At 34.5% G+C, this 15,741-nt stretch overlaps 1 protein-coding gene across 1 annotated transcript; it reads left to right on the plus strand.

Annotated features, from left to right (window-relative positions):
* Positions 1 to 11,380: 11,380 nt before the first annotated feature.
* Positions 11,381 to 12,871, plus strand: LOC116174282. The gene is made up of 5 exons (XM_031492172.1): positions 11,381 to 11,413; positions 11,689 to 11,835; positions 11,899 to 12,120; positions 12,175 to 12,626; positions 12,700 to 12,871. The coding sequence occupies exons 1-5, from the start codon at positions 11,396 to 11,398 to the stop codon at positions 12,857 to 12,859; spliced, it is 999 nt and encodes a 332-aa protein (XP_031348032.1). The 5' UTR covers positions 11,381 to 11,395; the 3' UTR covers positions 12,860 to 12,871.
* Positions 12,872 to 15,741: the final 2,870 nt, after the last annotated feature.

The raw sequence follows: 15,741 nt of genomic DNA on the forward strand, positions 1-15,741 counted from the left end.
ATCTATCTAAGTCTAAAATTAGGAACACATGTGTAGTCCATTGCGTCGGCGGTACCTCCTTCGCAAAATGAAATGTCTTGAAATCGAAACATACAACTGAAGATTATTGTGTCACCTCATGCCTAAAAACTGTACGAAAAGGGTGACTAGCAATTTCATTCTTTCTCTCTCTATTCATGTTAAATTCGGGTCGTTATGAGACGCATTTAATTGGTCCAAAAATTCATTCAATATACGCATGCATTCACAAAATTCTGTAAAGTTCCATTTTTCGCATATTCAGACCAGATAATTAACTTGTATTATTACCTCTTGCATGAGTGTTTAATGGTGTTTCTCTCAGCAACCATGACAAATGGAACGATTGAACTTGCGGCTATACCCAGGTTTCGGGCATCCTGATCTGTAAAATTCCTACCCAAGGAGGTGCTTTTTTGATCCCCAAACGACGCCTCTAGGGATGTTGTATAATTTACATTAGAAATGCTGTAGAAAATTCAAATTCATTAGCCCATTGCGTAAAGACGTGGTTTGGATAAGTGTAACATCTAAAACGAAGTTTTAAATTTCGGGGGTTATTTAACAAACCAAGCTCATTAAATTTTATATGGAAATTAACTAAAAATACTGTACTTGAAGCATATTAGTTAAGGAATTTCGGAAATTATTATGGTGGTAATGCAACCACAAACGATGTCATTTGGTTTGGTGTATTTTTTAAAGACAAGGAACTTACAATTTAGAAATAACTTGAAATAATGTAGAAGGCCGAAATTTATTATAGTAACTTGAACAAGAGACGTGGTTTTGGCAAGCATTACACCCAAAACAATGTTCTTGGGGACTTTACAAGTTTGGGGTTGCTGTTTTCATGACACAGCACCTTACAATTTATATGAAAATGAAATACACTTTCGCTTGCCAGTTATTAGATAAGGGGTAAGACGGTCTGATCTTTATGGCTTAAACGTCATTACGTCACAAATGCCGCTGCTTAGTGACATCAGTTGCAGTGAGAGGGTGGTGTTGAAAGTCATTCAAGCAATTTGGATGAGTCTTGTTCATTTCGGCTCATTCAATAATTTCCAACAAATTTCAAAAGTTGGTCCAATTTTAACTTTTTGAATTCGGATGTCCTACAATCTTTAGGAAGGGGGTAGTGGATTTTACCGTTCCTTTAGGAGCCACAACGCATTAAAAAAAGGTTAACTCAGTTTTTTAGAAAAGTTGGAAAAAATTGGTGTTTATTGATCTCTTTTAACAATTTTTCTATTGGACCTTTTTCATCCCTTGATCGACGCAAAATTTTATTTTCTTTTTTTACTAAAGAAGTGTTATTCATAAAATATGGACAGTTTTCGAGTTTTAAGCGAAAAACTAAAAAAAATAATTGAATGGTACAGAACATCTCCTGACTACCATGCTTCGGAGGGCATGTAAAGCTGGCGGTCCCGGCATTGTTACAACGACTGTCGTTAAGTCACACAGATGGCTGTTGCGACCTGAACACGTCTGTATTTAGGGAGTGCCACCCATTCCCATACGATACGGTACGATAATAAAATAAAACAAATACAGTACAAGCTACGTTTCAATCGTTCTGCAAGGATGCTGATACTGGATTTTTTTTAATGAAAAAATTAGTCCAATAGTGAAGAAATGATTGCTTTCTAAATCAATGATCATTCTCTCTTTTTACTATTTCATTGGTCTGTTACTCTAAAATTCTCCAAATCTTATCCTTTATTATTAACTCCGATTAACTCTAGTTGTTATCAAACCCGTATCAAATTCCAAATTTTGCTGAAATTAATTTCCCGGTCGCTTCTTAATTTATTCTTCAATTTCTCTTAAAGCCAAATTCATCACTCCCCTCAAACTTACTCTTAATCTTCCATAAAATTCTTCACAAGTCGATGAAATCTTCCTAAAATTCTATAAAGTTTTTTGCTCAACATCTGCTCAAATTTGTTTTACGTTACACTTCAGCTTTTCACAATTTCCTCTCAAGAATTGCTCAAGCACAGTTATTTTCAGTTTCTTGCTATGTTCTCTTTAAGTTCATATCAAGCTCCTCAAACTTCCCCTCGAACTTCCCTTAACAGAATAAATTAAATAATTTATTAAAAGTTCAGAAGGGCGATGCTTTAGATTGAAAATGTATTGTTTTCCGAAAAGTCGCCAAACTTGGTAATAAATCTTAATTACTGACACAGAACACAAAATGTTTCTTCAACCTGTATCTCCCGAAAGCAACATTAAAAGTATCGCAACACTCTCCTGCGTTCCTGGGTCCACAAATATATAATACTCTACCGCAATATATAAAGAGTTCTTGTAACCTGCAGCAATTTAAATGTCAACTTAAAAGTTACTTAAATGAAAATTGTTTTTACTCCATCGCCGAATATTTCAAATTTCGTAATGAAAAGTAGTATGTTGAATTGTCTATTTTATGTATCTATTGTTTGTCATACTTTATTGTCTCATTAATTGTTTGTCATATACCTATACTTGACGCTTCCTATACAATATCGATAATTGTCAAAAGGAATTATAAATAAATCTAAATCTAAAATCTAAATCTTAATTTACTTCACTATCGTAATTAATGGCACCGCTTCTCTTTTTAAATCCGCTCTCCTAATTACCTTTTGAATGAAATTTTTACTTACACCGCTACGTTTCTAAACGGCTATATACACAATACTTTCGGTATATATAATTAAATTAAAATAGTAACTTATTTATAGTACATTGAAAGCATGAAAATGTGAATTGTGCGACCGAATAACATCCTTTGCCTAATCCAGTTACAGATTTTAATAATAATATATGCAAAAACATTCAACATCTAACAACCATTCACACATTTTATTTACGCTTGACCTAGTTTATACAAAACCTACACCGTGGTCTAATGGCAAAATAAATAAATAAAAACGTTTCAATTCAATTGGAATTGATATACGAGTAGTATACGATGTCGCAGACTTACCTGCAGCAAATAATATAGAATTATGCAATGAAGATTTTGCTCTAAGAGTGTGCTCTTAGTAAAAGACAGGGACTCATGTCAAAACTATATTCTGTACAAATTTGCCCACCCAGTAGCAGTAGTGCAGAATAAGCTGAACTGGGTTTTAACTCGTACTAAATAAAAACACTACGCTTGACTTCCAATTTCATAGTTATCTGAATTTTCCATGTCATCATCAATATTCTGATAAGTCATCACTCATCATCTTTCTCACCATTAGATGGGAATATGTCTATAAAAGCTTATCTTATGACTAATATGTTAAAGAAATGTATAGGAGGTTTCCTAACCGAATTAATAATACTCTCGGGTCGATTAAAAAGCTCCAAAGAGGAACTTATAAAATTTATAGAAACACTTGATTTGTAACAATAGGTATATCAACCAATCAATCAATCTTTATTAGACTCCAAAATGGCAAAACTTTTTACAATATAAATTATAACCAAAACTAAAATGCGATTTTCTCTTCTCTTTTCTTTAGTATCCCCCTCAACCACTACTCCCCTCTTCCAGCACCACACTCCTGCTTCTCACGTCCTTTCCACCTCCTTGCAATTCCATACCAATTACCATGTGTTCTATGTTCCATTTCCATCTCTCCTCATTTCCACATCTGAATCTCTCCATTACTTTAATATTTTATATTCTCTCTCTTCTGTTGTATTTGTGCATCCAGGTCCCTTTTTGTCAGCTCATTTTCCATCCTCCCTCCTACTCCTCTCTCTCTCTCTCCATGACTCTGGTGGTCTCTACTGGAAGACGCTTCCGTTCCATGATTCTGTCCTTTAACTTCTTGCCTATTTTGCCATCTCATTTTCCACTCTGTCAATCGCTGCTCTTTGAGTCCATGAAAAACGCAAACACCTGTGCCCCTTTTCCAATTTCTTTTCCACCAATCTGTGTAATACATATATACAGTTGATCGTTCCCCTCCCTTTTCTGAAGCCCATTTGTGTTTCCTCCAACATCCTTTTCCCTTCCATTTCTCTTCCTAATCCTTCATTCAGTACCATTGCGTAGATTCTATACGCCGTCGTCATTATCGTGATTTCCAATAATTTTCCACGTAGTCTTTGTCGTCCTTTTTGAAAATCGGCAATATTAACCCTTCTTTCCATTCCCCTGTTGTTTCCTAGATTCTTTATCATTTTCTTGACCCTATCTGTTTCTTAAATCCAAGCCTCATTTCCTATCTCGTCCTTGTCTGCCGCTTTCCCTTTCTTCGGTCTTTTTAGCTGCTGCTCGTCTTGTTGTTATCAACTTATCAACTTCCTCTCTTCCATAACCTCTTCTTTCTCCTGCTTTCCTTGTAGTACCTTGTAATTCCTGTAATTGTACTTCCCTCTACCACTTGTTCTATTTTTCTTTTTTCATCTATTTTTTCACCTTCAAAAAATCCTCTGTTTTTACTTCCCTGATTTGCTCTTCGTATTCTTTCTGTTTTGCATCTTTTTTTCTTTACATTTTATTTGTTTTCTTTCTGTACTCTCACCTCTTTTTACTCCATTTCCTTCCTTCTTTCTTTTCTTTTCCTATCATTTCTCTATAATTGCGTTTCTCTCCTATCCCCTCCAGTTATTTGTTTTCACGTTATTGCTTTTTTAATTTTCTACTTTATATTATTCCACAACTCCATAGTATTCCCTTCTATTATTCTTCTCCTTGTTTCTCGAGTTTCCCTCGATACAGCTCCACAGTGTCTCTTGTATCTCCCATCGTCTTTGCGTTTTTTTTATTTCTTGATTCTATCCTTGTTCCTTCAATTCTTCTATTTCTTCCACTATTTTTTCCCTCTTCCTCCCATGTATGTGAATTGCACCTCCCTATCTTCCTTCATATATCCGTTTAAAATTCTCCAACTTGTCTTTTCTGATAATTCCAGTAACACTTCTCCGTCTTCGTTGCACTCTTTATCTCTTAATTTTTCTGCCCATGTCTACCCATTTTTCTTTCAATGCCTGTTCTGGCATTAAAATCTCCCCCAAATATAAGCCCCTTCTTCTTCCCTTCATCTACTATATTTTCTATTTTATATTTAGCGCATTTTCCAAAAGAAAAATGAACGCTATTGTCCGCACTTTGTCCGTCTGTACCACTCCGAGTCCTCTACTCCTACTAGTCCCCGTTCCCTGATCACTTTTTATACATCTGTTAATATACCCCCTTTGTTATTTACATTGCCCCTCTTCGCAAATTGGTTCTTATTTGCTAGGTCGATTTCAAGAAAGATCTAATGGATGTTCTGTAGGAAAATCTTATAGACGGGAGGGTGGTTGAGGGAGGGGACAAAGATTCTTCAAGTTTTTAACATTTTAAAATCGCCACAATTGCTACGAATCTACATGGGAATGTTGTATCCATTGATAACCATTGATTTTAATAGGGTGCAAAGTTATGGTCCCTATAACTTACGAAAGGGTTGTTTGTTTCAGCTGAGATTCTACAGGAAGTGCGCTCCAGAATTGCTTTTTTTTTAGTAAATTGTATATCAGTAAACGTTTGATGATATTTGCACACTTTCAAAAATTGTTTACAAAGCGGCCTTTCGCAAACGGCCATTGCATAAACGAGTCGTCCTAATTTTGAAATGCAGCTGTTGTTAAATTGCGCAAGTGTCTGAAACTACATAAATATAGTAGCCACTCGTTTAAATTAATTCGAATTCAAGTGTTCGCAGTTTATAAGCTTCCGTTTTGGCACCGTTTCATTAAAAAATGACTCCTTTTTCATTCAATTTTTTTCCTAAGCGATACGGACCCGATACGTAATGGTACATTATAATATTAATTGGAATTAAAAGAGTGTGTCCCTTCTATGTCAATCATCGCGGCAAGGCAACCAACACCCAATTAAAATACTTGGCACTGTTACCGCAGGTTACAAAATCGAAGTATCTCGCTCTTATAGAACAAGTGGAAATCTAAAAAAAAATTAAGCCCACAGCCTGTTTTTAATTTCTCAAAATTGTTCACCCAGTTCAATTGGAAACAATCAAACGGCGGTTCATTGTAAATGTAGGTTTATTGTGGACAATTATTAAATATCGTTTTTCGAGTGATATTGAATATGAGCCGGATTAAAAGTCTGGTTTCCGAATGCGAGCCGAGTGGCAACTGAAAATCGTATGCGATTCTTCGTATCTTGCTCAGAAATATATTAGCCCAAATTTGGTTTGTTGTGGTGAACTCAAAGTAGATATCGATGACTCACCATGACTCGATGACAAATGCAAAAAGACAGAAAGAGCGGAATATGTGATGCCGTTTCCAAATATATCGAAAGCTGACAGCGCCGCCGTTAAAGTGTCGTATAGAAGTGGAACATTCCCTTCCGTATTATACAAAAGAGCATATCGACCACTTTGCAGATGTAAGGTTTTCCCTTCTCTGTATAAAACTAGGAAAAGGAATTGGGTCATGAAAACTTACTAATTGGAATAAGTGGACTGTAGCTAAACGTATAAAATCAATAGCGCAAAGTAGGTTAACTGCAGAATTACAAATGGACATCTAAAGTATCAGAAATTTGCATTGGTGCTTTGAAGCACCTGCTGTAATTTCAAATTTGTCACCCTCAGTTCGCCGTTTGCGATCAATTTTGAAGCAAATTAAAACGAATCAGTTTGAGACGCATGTAAATAGAGCGCAAAGGGTGCAGGGTAGGATTGGCACTCTCGGCGGAATTAAATAGGGGGTTGGATTTTGAATACAACGCAAGTAAAAGTTTTTGGTTTTGGAATTGCCATCGTGTTTCAATTAACTAGGTGTTACCATATAATACCAGACTAGATTGAAAATCCACTGATCATATTTTTTCAATATACTAAATTCTACAGCCTTTCAAAAATCATTAACTAACCGGAAAAATGTGTTTTGGATCTTCAAAATATAAACCTGTGGCGAGCGGTCTTTATCCTTCTATTTTTGGAAGTCAAGTTGGATTGAATAATACTAATTTGAAATAAACTGTACGTAAAGAGTGTTATCAGATAGGGTGTAGGTATCGTAATTTTGTGGAAAGAAAACATTTATGTTTAAATCGATACGTCACCTAATTTCACCCTTTCATTGGAACTGGTCCAAATACGAGCTTTATCTTTTATAGTGGGGTGAAACACGCCCTTTTTCAACTTTTGCTATACCTGCAACAAAGAAATGCACAAATACAAATTGTAGACGTTGATCTTTAAAATCTTCTTCACGCAGGTAGACGGCCGTTCACCAATGACAGACGTCCCTTCGAATTTACTGTATCCAACTTTAAGGGCACTTCGTGTTACGTTTAACTTTGTAAACGCGTTTGCATTAACGAACAACTTTTGGCAAAAAATGAGCAGGTGGCCGTATTATCTAATATAAATACGAATTAATTGTTCGAATATACGGTACTCGTAATTTAATTTTAATGAGGGCATTACAAACGGACGACTTCCCAACAGCTGCCTTTGACTTTAAAATACTGTGCCAAGATGCCATGAGTGAGTCTACGTAGTGGTATTCAACAATTAGACATACGAAATGGAAAATGGGAAAATATTTTAGTAAATATTTACTTACTGCTGCAATATTCGTATGTGTTAACCAATGAAAAGATATATACTTGAAATCACGAATCTTTGTCCCTGCGTCATTGATTTGTGAATCAATTTCAGACAAGTTTTTTATCGATTTTGCATACTTGACAGATATTACAGTGTTTTAGCGTATGTCTGAAATTGATTCACAAATCAATGACGCAGGGACAAAGATTCGTGATTTCAAGTTATAAATAGGTATGTATAACCGTTCTTGTTATTCATTTCTTGGGTGTCCCAATGCAAATTGGTACTCCCCTAAAATTCCCCAAAAATCGATGTTTTGTCAAAAATCCAAAATCGGCTGATTTTTAAATTGAGGATGCAAGGTCCCATAAACTTTTAAATGACCCATAATTTCAGAGGTGTTTTTATTACATACACACAACGAGAAATCGGGCTTAAAAAAACCAAAAAGGTTTAAACTAACGAATGTATTGCTCAAAATGACGATTTGTTTTGAAGAAAATCAAAAATTTCAGTTGAAGTTTCAACTAATGCTAGAAGTCCGACTTGCTTCAAAGATTTGTTTTCTGGTGGAGCGGTGAGACAGAAAGTGTACAGACGAGAGAAATAGATATAGAGAAATGATGGAGAAAGAGGGGAGAGAACAGAAAAAAGTAGAAAAGCAAACCTAAAAAAGGGAGAAACAGAAAGAATACGAAGAGCAATCAGGGAAATAAAAACAGAGAAGGATGTTTTGAAAGATGATAAACAAAAATATCTTATCAAGGTCCTACAAGGAAAGCAGGAGAGAAAGGAGGCTATGGTAGAGGTAGGAAGAGAGAAAGTTGAAGGAGTGGAGATAACAAGAGAAGAGATCGAGCAGCAACTAAAAATATTGAAGAAAGGGAAAGCGGCGGGGAGAGACGGGACAGGAAATGAAGTTTGGATTTTCGCCACAGTCAAGGAAAGGATGAGGAATCTAGTAAACAAGGTATGAAAAGGAGGGGATTTACACGAAGAATGGAGAAAGGGTTATGATGCCGATTTTCAGGAGACAAAGGCTATGTGGAAAATTATCAGGGAATCACGACAACGACGACGGCGTATAGAAGCTACGCAACGGTACTGAACGAAAGATTAGAAATGGAAGAGAAGAGAATGTTGGAGGAACGCAAATTGGCTCCAAAAAAAGGAGGAGAATGATCGATATGTATTGCACAGAGAAAAGAAATTGGAAAAACAGAGTGCAGAGGTGTTTTTTGTGAACTAAAAGAGCAGCGTTTAACAATTAACAGAGTGGAAAGGGAAAAGTGATGGAAGATGGGAAAATAGACAAGAAGAATAGAAGGGAAGGAATCTGAAGTATTTTGGACATGTAGGTAAAGGACTAAAACAGAGATATGAGCACTTAACCCAACCTTATTTAATTTCTACATAAGTAACATGGAAAAAGTATTAATCCAAGGCCAAGGTGGAGAGATCGTGGCCGGAAGAAGAAAGCATATGAGGAGGACGCAGCGATAAAGGCAACAGACGTAGACAAATGAAAGAAATGATGGGAAGGATGGAAAGATATATTAGAGACACATAGCAATATGATTCAATTTTAAATGTCATTACCTCATTACTAAGATAGATAATTAACGCAACAATTGTTTTTTACTTTCCTTACTAGAGAGGAAAATCCATTGTCTTCATCGTTTTTAGAGACGAAAGTATTCTTTCTAAAGTAGTTTCAGAAAAGAGAAATGAAATATGTAGGGCACCAAATGCAAAGAAATAATGGGACCAATGCGCAAATAAGAGATCTAAGGAAAAAGGGGGTAATAATAATAATAATAATAATAAAGTTTATTGAGCCTTACATTTAACAAAATGAAATAAAGAAAGCAAAAACACTAAATAAATAAGGTAAGAACGCTCAAAAGGGTATGAATTCGGCTAAGCCGTTTTTCAATTCATCCTTTAACATAGGGTAAAAAAAAGCACTGTAATCGTCTTACAAGTTAGTTTGACTTACAAATTCGCCTACTTCTCTGCAAAAATGATTGAAATTGTTATTAAAAAACTCAGTAGGAATTGAATTTAATAGCAATGGTTCCATATAGCTAAAACAACCTTCGAATTTTTTAGTTTTGTGCTGCGGTGTAGTATATGAATCTACTCTTAAGTTTAGGTTATGAATAGCAGATCTTCTAATCAAGAGGTTACATAAATACTGTGGTATACTAAATTGTAGCAACTTATATAAAAATATAATATACATATACTTAATACGACAGCTGATTTTAAATTCGTGATGTTTTATTAATGCAGGGGTAACATGTTCTCTATAAGGAATATTACAAATATATCTGATACACGAGTTCTGAATCTTTTGTAGTTTTATTTGATTACCTTTAGTTAGGAAAAAATAGTACGCCATGCAACAGTAATCAATATTAGGGTAAATCAACGATTTAATAAGCTTGAGCTTGGTAGTTTCGTTCAATACAAACTTTAAATGATAAATAGACTTAAGCTTTAAGTACGATCTTCTCACTATGTTATTTACATGCTGACGATAAGACATGTGTGGGGAATAGGAGAGAGGAGTTTCAAGAACAATTTCAGAACAAAATAGAAAATGTAGAATATGTGGAGAGGAAGAAGAGAACATAGAACACATCTTATGGAATTGTGAGGGGGTGAAAAGGATAATGAGAAGCAGGAATGAGGTTTGGAAGAGGGAGGAAAAGGTGAGAAATAAATGAGGAGGATATTAAAGAAAAAATCGCATTTTAGTTTTGGTTAGTTATATGCAAGTGCATATACCTAACGTAAAAAGTTTTTCAATTTTGATGTCAAATAAATATTGATTGATTGAATAAAAAGTTTCAAATAATTCAAATTTTAATTAGCGCAGGCGGTAGATGACGCCCGAATTCCGTAATAGTATATTAAGATACAAGTGTATAATCAAGTCTTTAAAGCACGCGCAACGAGTTTAAGGGCACGACGCAAAGCGGAGTGCCTTACGTTGCAAGTGCTTTAAAGACCAATTATACACGTGTATCTTATAGTATTTTTTATTATACCTGCAGTATAATTTAAAAATAGGAAATACAATGAAATCATACCTATTGACGTTATACTCGAATACATGTCTAATTAAGTGGGCTGGGTGTTCGTAATTTCACGATTGCCATGGAAATGTCACTTGACGTTTGCTTATAAAAATCATCGTCTTTATGAATTAAACGATTTCCATTGAAAAAGATAATACACCGTCCATTAAAACGTTTGTTGTAAAATCTAAACAAACGTTGGTAGGTGTAAAATCCAACTCCAGCAAAGCCTATTATAAAGAATATGAAAAGTTGTTTCCATGGATGAATAGGAAGTTACTTACGAATACAGTCTTAAATGCATCCATAATGCTGGCATATATGAAGGAAATGTCAAAGGTATTTAAATCTTCTATATTTTGGTGCATTCATTCAAAACTTTAAAGCAATGCTGCGATTAAAAAGTGGAACAGATTTGGAAGCATACCCTAAATTACGCGCGGTTGTGAAAGTTTCAACCAAAGGATAGGTACAAAAGCCAAAGAAATGTTCTGCATTTACAGAAAGCGACCTAAGAGGATTTTTTATTTCATCCAGATGACAGTTTCAAAAGTCATACTTGAAGTATCGTTACTTAGCAACTTTAAAGCACGTGTGTTTTAAAGGCCCTTTTTCGCACGCATTTGAGTGTTTAAAACGGAGATTGTGATTCAGGTATAATAAAATAGTATATTATGAAACTAGTTTATAATGCAAGGGATTATGGCATGAGTGAATGTTTAACGCATGAGCGAAGCGAATGCGGTAATATCACGAATGTCATAATCCCTTGCATTATAAACAAATTTCATACGCTATTTTATCGCCGACTAGAACTTTTCAAAAATAAAAATTCTGATCGATAAACTTAAATCTGAAATACCTAAATCTAAAATTACATCAAAGCGGTTTTAAACATTACCATGGTTTTTGATAGCTCGCTTTTGTTAATAAATAAATAAAGCGGCGCCATTTGCACAAAACACGCACAAAACATGAATTTCGCGGAAGATTTGAGTTTGTGTGATGCAATTTTAAAGAAAGCGGAAGAAGCGGAATCCAGTTTGTGTCCAAAGAAATCAGAAGACTTTTACAAAAAGGAATTTGAAAAATTTTGTCCCTGGATGCGGAACAATAATGCCGAAATTGTGACAGAGAAGGTTTTGCTGGCGTATTTTCTGGATCAGGTAGATCAATTAGACAGTAAATAATTATATACCTAATTGTAATTATTGTTTCTTCCGTTTTAGTCAAAAAATTACAAGTCCTCGTCATTGTGGTGCATGTACTCCAAGTTGAAATGTATGTTACGAATAAAAAATGACATTGACATTAGCCAGTTTTCTAAACTTTCTGCTTTTTTAAAAAAGTGTTCAGTTGGGTATTCAGCAGAAAAATCTTTGGTGTTCTCAAAGAATCAGTTAATAAATTTTTTGACCTCGGCTTGTGACGAACAATATCTCCTTATGAAGGTGGGTGGGTTTCTCTTATTGCTACAAAAGGTTACTATAAAAGTATGATTTTAGGTTGTTGCAATATTTGGATTATTTGGTGCTTGCAGAAGGATAGAGTTTTACAATTTATGTGTAAGCGATGTCCAAGAAGAGGGTGCAGTTTTTGTGGTGAATCTCAAAGATACGAAAACACATCAACCCAGAACATTCACAATTTTAAATGATGATAACATGAATTACACTGAGCTCATTAAAAAGTACATAAATTTAAGACCAAAGCATGTTAAAATAGAGAAGTTCTTTCTATTCTATGGTGCGGGAAAGTGTACGTGTAATCCCATTGGCATCAATACCTTTGGTCAAATTCCTCGTAAAATTGCCAAATATCTGAACCTTCCTAATGCAGATCAGTTCACTGGTCATTCATTTCGCAGAACGTCTGCTACAATCCTTGCAGATAGTGGCGCAGACATTCGAACATTGAAAAGACATGGTGACTGGAAAAGCGATGCTGTTGCGGAAGGGTAGGTATGTGGCGGATTCACGAGAAAACAAGAACAAAATTGCTAGAACCTTAGGATCTGTTAACACTGTTAGCTGCCAGAGAATCAGGGATTTGGCATCTTCATCAACTATCTCAGTATCTGGAATTACTAGTGCATCATCGACTACAAATGAATGTGTTCTTCAATCTAGTTCAGGCATTTCAATTTCCGGAAATTCAAATTGTACTATTACTATTAACATTAATAAATAATATATCAACAATCAGCTTAAATTTGTTGTCAAGGCGACTTTATGGCACAACTTTATGGCACGTGCCATAAAGTGACGGATTATTAATGATTTTGACATTCATAATCATAGCATTCTAATGCTAGTCGGCGATAAAAGTTTTTTAATGTATTTCTAACTTACCTATCTTAAAATATGCCGATGATTTTTATGTTTTATGAGACTTTTTAATACCTAATATATTTCTTTAGCACCTAAATATATGGTTGTATGAGCTACAATAATGATTTCACCTTTGAAAAAGAAATAATTACCTAGTCCTAATTATGCTCATCAGATACAGCAAAAGACTGTAATCTAATTTCATGCTAGATTAATAAGGTGGTGGATTGAAAACGAAAGAAAATTATTTTTGGGTATTTAGGGGTTATTTTTTGGAAAAAAACACTATCATACATCTGTTCAATACTAGTTAAGTTTTTAATTGCATGATAAGTCCATAGTTGGAATGGTGTACTTTTTTTGAATTAGGAAAGTAATATTTCTTTAATTTAAAAAGGGAGGGATCGGATTTACACACTAAAGCAATTTTTTGCACATACGGTACAGGAATGTGCGATTTTCGTTAAGAGAAAAAAGGGCGTTTTTTGTTTGGTCAGGGTGTAGAAACGGTTTACCACTAAAGGGATTTCAATACTCCTTTCTTTCAAATATTTTCTGCCCTAATTAATTTAGAGCAAAGTAAATAGGTTTTTTGTAGCTTGGAACAATTCTGTGTCTGCTCATTTATTATTTTTATATATTTTATATATTTACATTATACATACTCGTAGTGACATAACAAAGTGAAATTTAGCGTAGATTAAAATTCTATGACATTTCATACGAAAGTACATCCTGTATGGTATGTTATATAGTTGAGAGCTGGAGAAATTGTTTTAATAGTGCTATTAGTACATACATATTATAGTATAATAAATAAATGGGCAGGACCATAATATGGCATACCTAGATACCTTTGCACCCCCTATTTTAAGGGGGCCGGCTCCATCGTACCGGAAATAGGGAATAATTATGAAAAAAATGAAATAAAATATAAATTGCTGCTACACCTAATCACCCATACTCACGCTTTAATAGAAAAAAATTAATAACATTTAATACTCAGGCCGGGGAATTTTTTACGAAGGGGGAAGACTCATGATTACATGACATGACATATTTCCATGCTGCTAGAATCAAACGCGATATTAACAAAAAATAACATCATTTTTGACTATTTGAAATAGGTTCGATTAGAGTCACTGTACCAGCATGGCATTTTTCGGACCTTCTTTATTTGCTCTTTGATTTTCTTCAACCTCGCTTTGATCTTTACTGAAAACGAAAGAGAAATACTTTCGATTAATTAATGTTAATGGTGGATTTTTGAAACAGCATTCAGGCTCAATTTTAGGTATTAGGGAGGCTTCTTTTAGAATAAAGCTCCCTTATAATCTCTTCAATATTTAATTTATAATTACATGATAGTAATTCATAACTTCGATTATCTATTATTTGTTACATACTAAGGTAATGCATACATTTTATTTACGCTAGGCCTGAAAATAAATGACCTGCTGCAAACGTAAAAGGATACTTATTTTGTAAGGGGTGAACGTGTTAAAAATGTTTCTTCGGCTTAAGTTCATCGCGACTGATGTAAAGCTAATGTAGTGTAGATTTTTTCATATAAAATAACGAAATATTAATCAATTTTCGGGTAAAACCGATCATACTTTAAATAACCAAGTGCTTCGTGCGTTCCTGTATGCTGAAACGGTGTAGAGGTGCAGATAGTTTTATTCATGGAATAAGTACCTATTATTTTCTATTACCGGTGGTAAGTATAGGTAAAGGAAAAGGCGGGGTCACTATTAGTGGCATAAGCAAGTACCTGCAGACAATTTGGCTCCCAGGTATCTGTGTAAGGGGCCTGCAGTCCTACCGTACCGGAAATAGCGTTTAATGATGGAAAAAATGAAATAAAAATAAATTGCTTATGCACCTGATCATCCATATCTACCTTTTAATAGAAAAAAATTAATTAATATTCAATTTTTGAAGCTTGGCAATATGTAATTTGCAAGGGGCGAAGGGGACTCGTGATTGGATTTTGATCCTCTCACGCTGAAAGTTTTAAGTAAGTCCGAAAAAGGGAGTGGAGTGAATACTCCAAGTCAAGTGCTCATCCCCGCAGATTTGAAAAAAATTTCTCTTCAACATTAACATTCATTTAACTATTAAATGAGGTAAGCGATGTAAGAATATACCGATTTGGCCTTTTGAACGACGAACGTTTCGTTTAAAAATACATACCTATATAATATGTCAAAACTGTTTTGACTGTTTTTCTATTAAATACACAAAAAACTTACTCAACCATCAATTTAATGAAATTCTGACCATTTTAATTTCCAGGTCAAGAACTAGGTCTACTATTCTCAGTTGAAAAATGGTCATATACTAAATTTCATCAAGATCTGAATTTCTCTGCGCCCTTCTTTAGGGTATAATAGGCATTGTATATCCAAAAACTTAGTCTCTAGTTCTATCCTTCTATTCGCTATAATGGGTGCGAAAAAAACGTGTATTTTGGGACTTTTGGAGATTTGCAAAAATCTTGTGCTTTTTAAAATAAACGGTATGGAAAAGTCCAATTTTAGTGAAATTTATTGTGGAGTTTAGTGAAAGATGAATGACATGGATTTTAAACTGAAAATTGTTCAAGAAAAATCCGTCAATGGTTAGGGGTCATAATTCAAATTTCGATTTTTATTACAACAGTGGTCTCCTTTTACTGAGCTTTTTGCTGTTGTCAAAAAGATGTAAAACTACCAAAATTGTACAGGGGGTAAGTAACAG

Source organism: Photinus pyralis, unplaced genomic scaffold (genome assembly GCF_008802855.1).
Source record: "Photinus pyralis isolate 1611_PpyrPB1 unplaced genomic scaffold, Ppyr1.3 Ppyr1.4_LG6, whole genome shotgun sequence".
Classification (NCBI taxonomy): domain Eukaryota; kingdom Metazoa; phylum Arthropoda; class Insecta; order Coleoptera; family Lampyridae; genus Photinus; species Photinus pyralis.

Coding starts and splice junctions, on each gene's coding strand:
- LOC116174282 (XM_031492172.1), top strand. Junction 12,121..12,174: donor AACAATATCTCCTTATGAAG/GTGGGTGGGTTT, acceptor GTATGATTTTAG/GTTGTTGCAATATTTGGATT. Junction 12,627..12,699: donor AGCGATGCTGTTGCGGAAGG/GTAGGTATGTGG, acceptor TAACACTGTTAG/CTGCCAGAGAATCAGGGATT.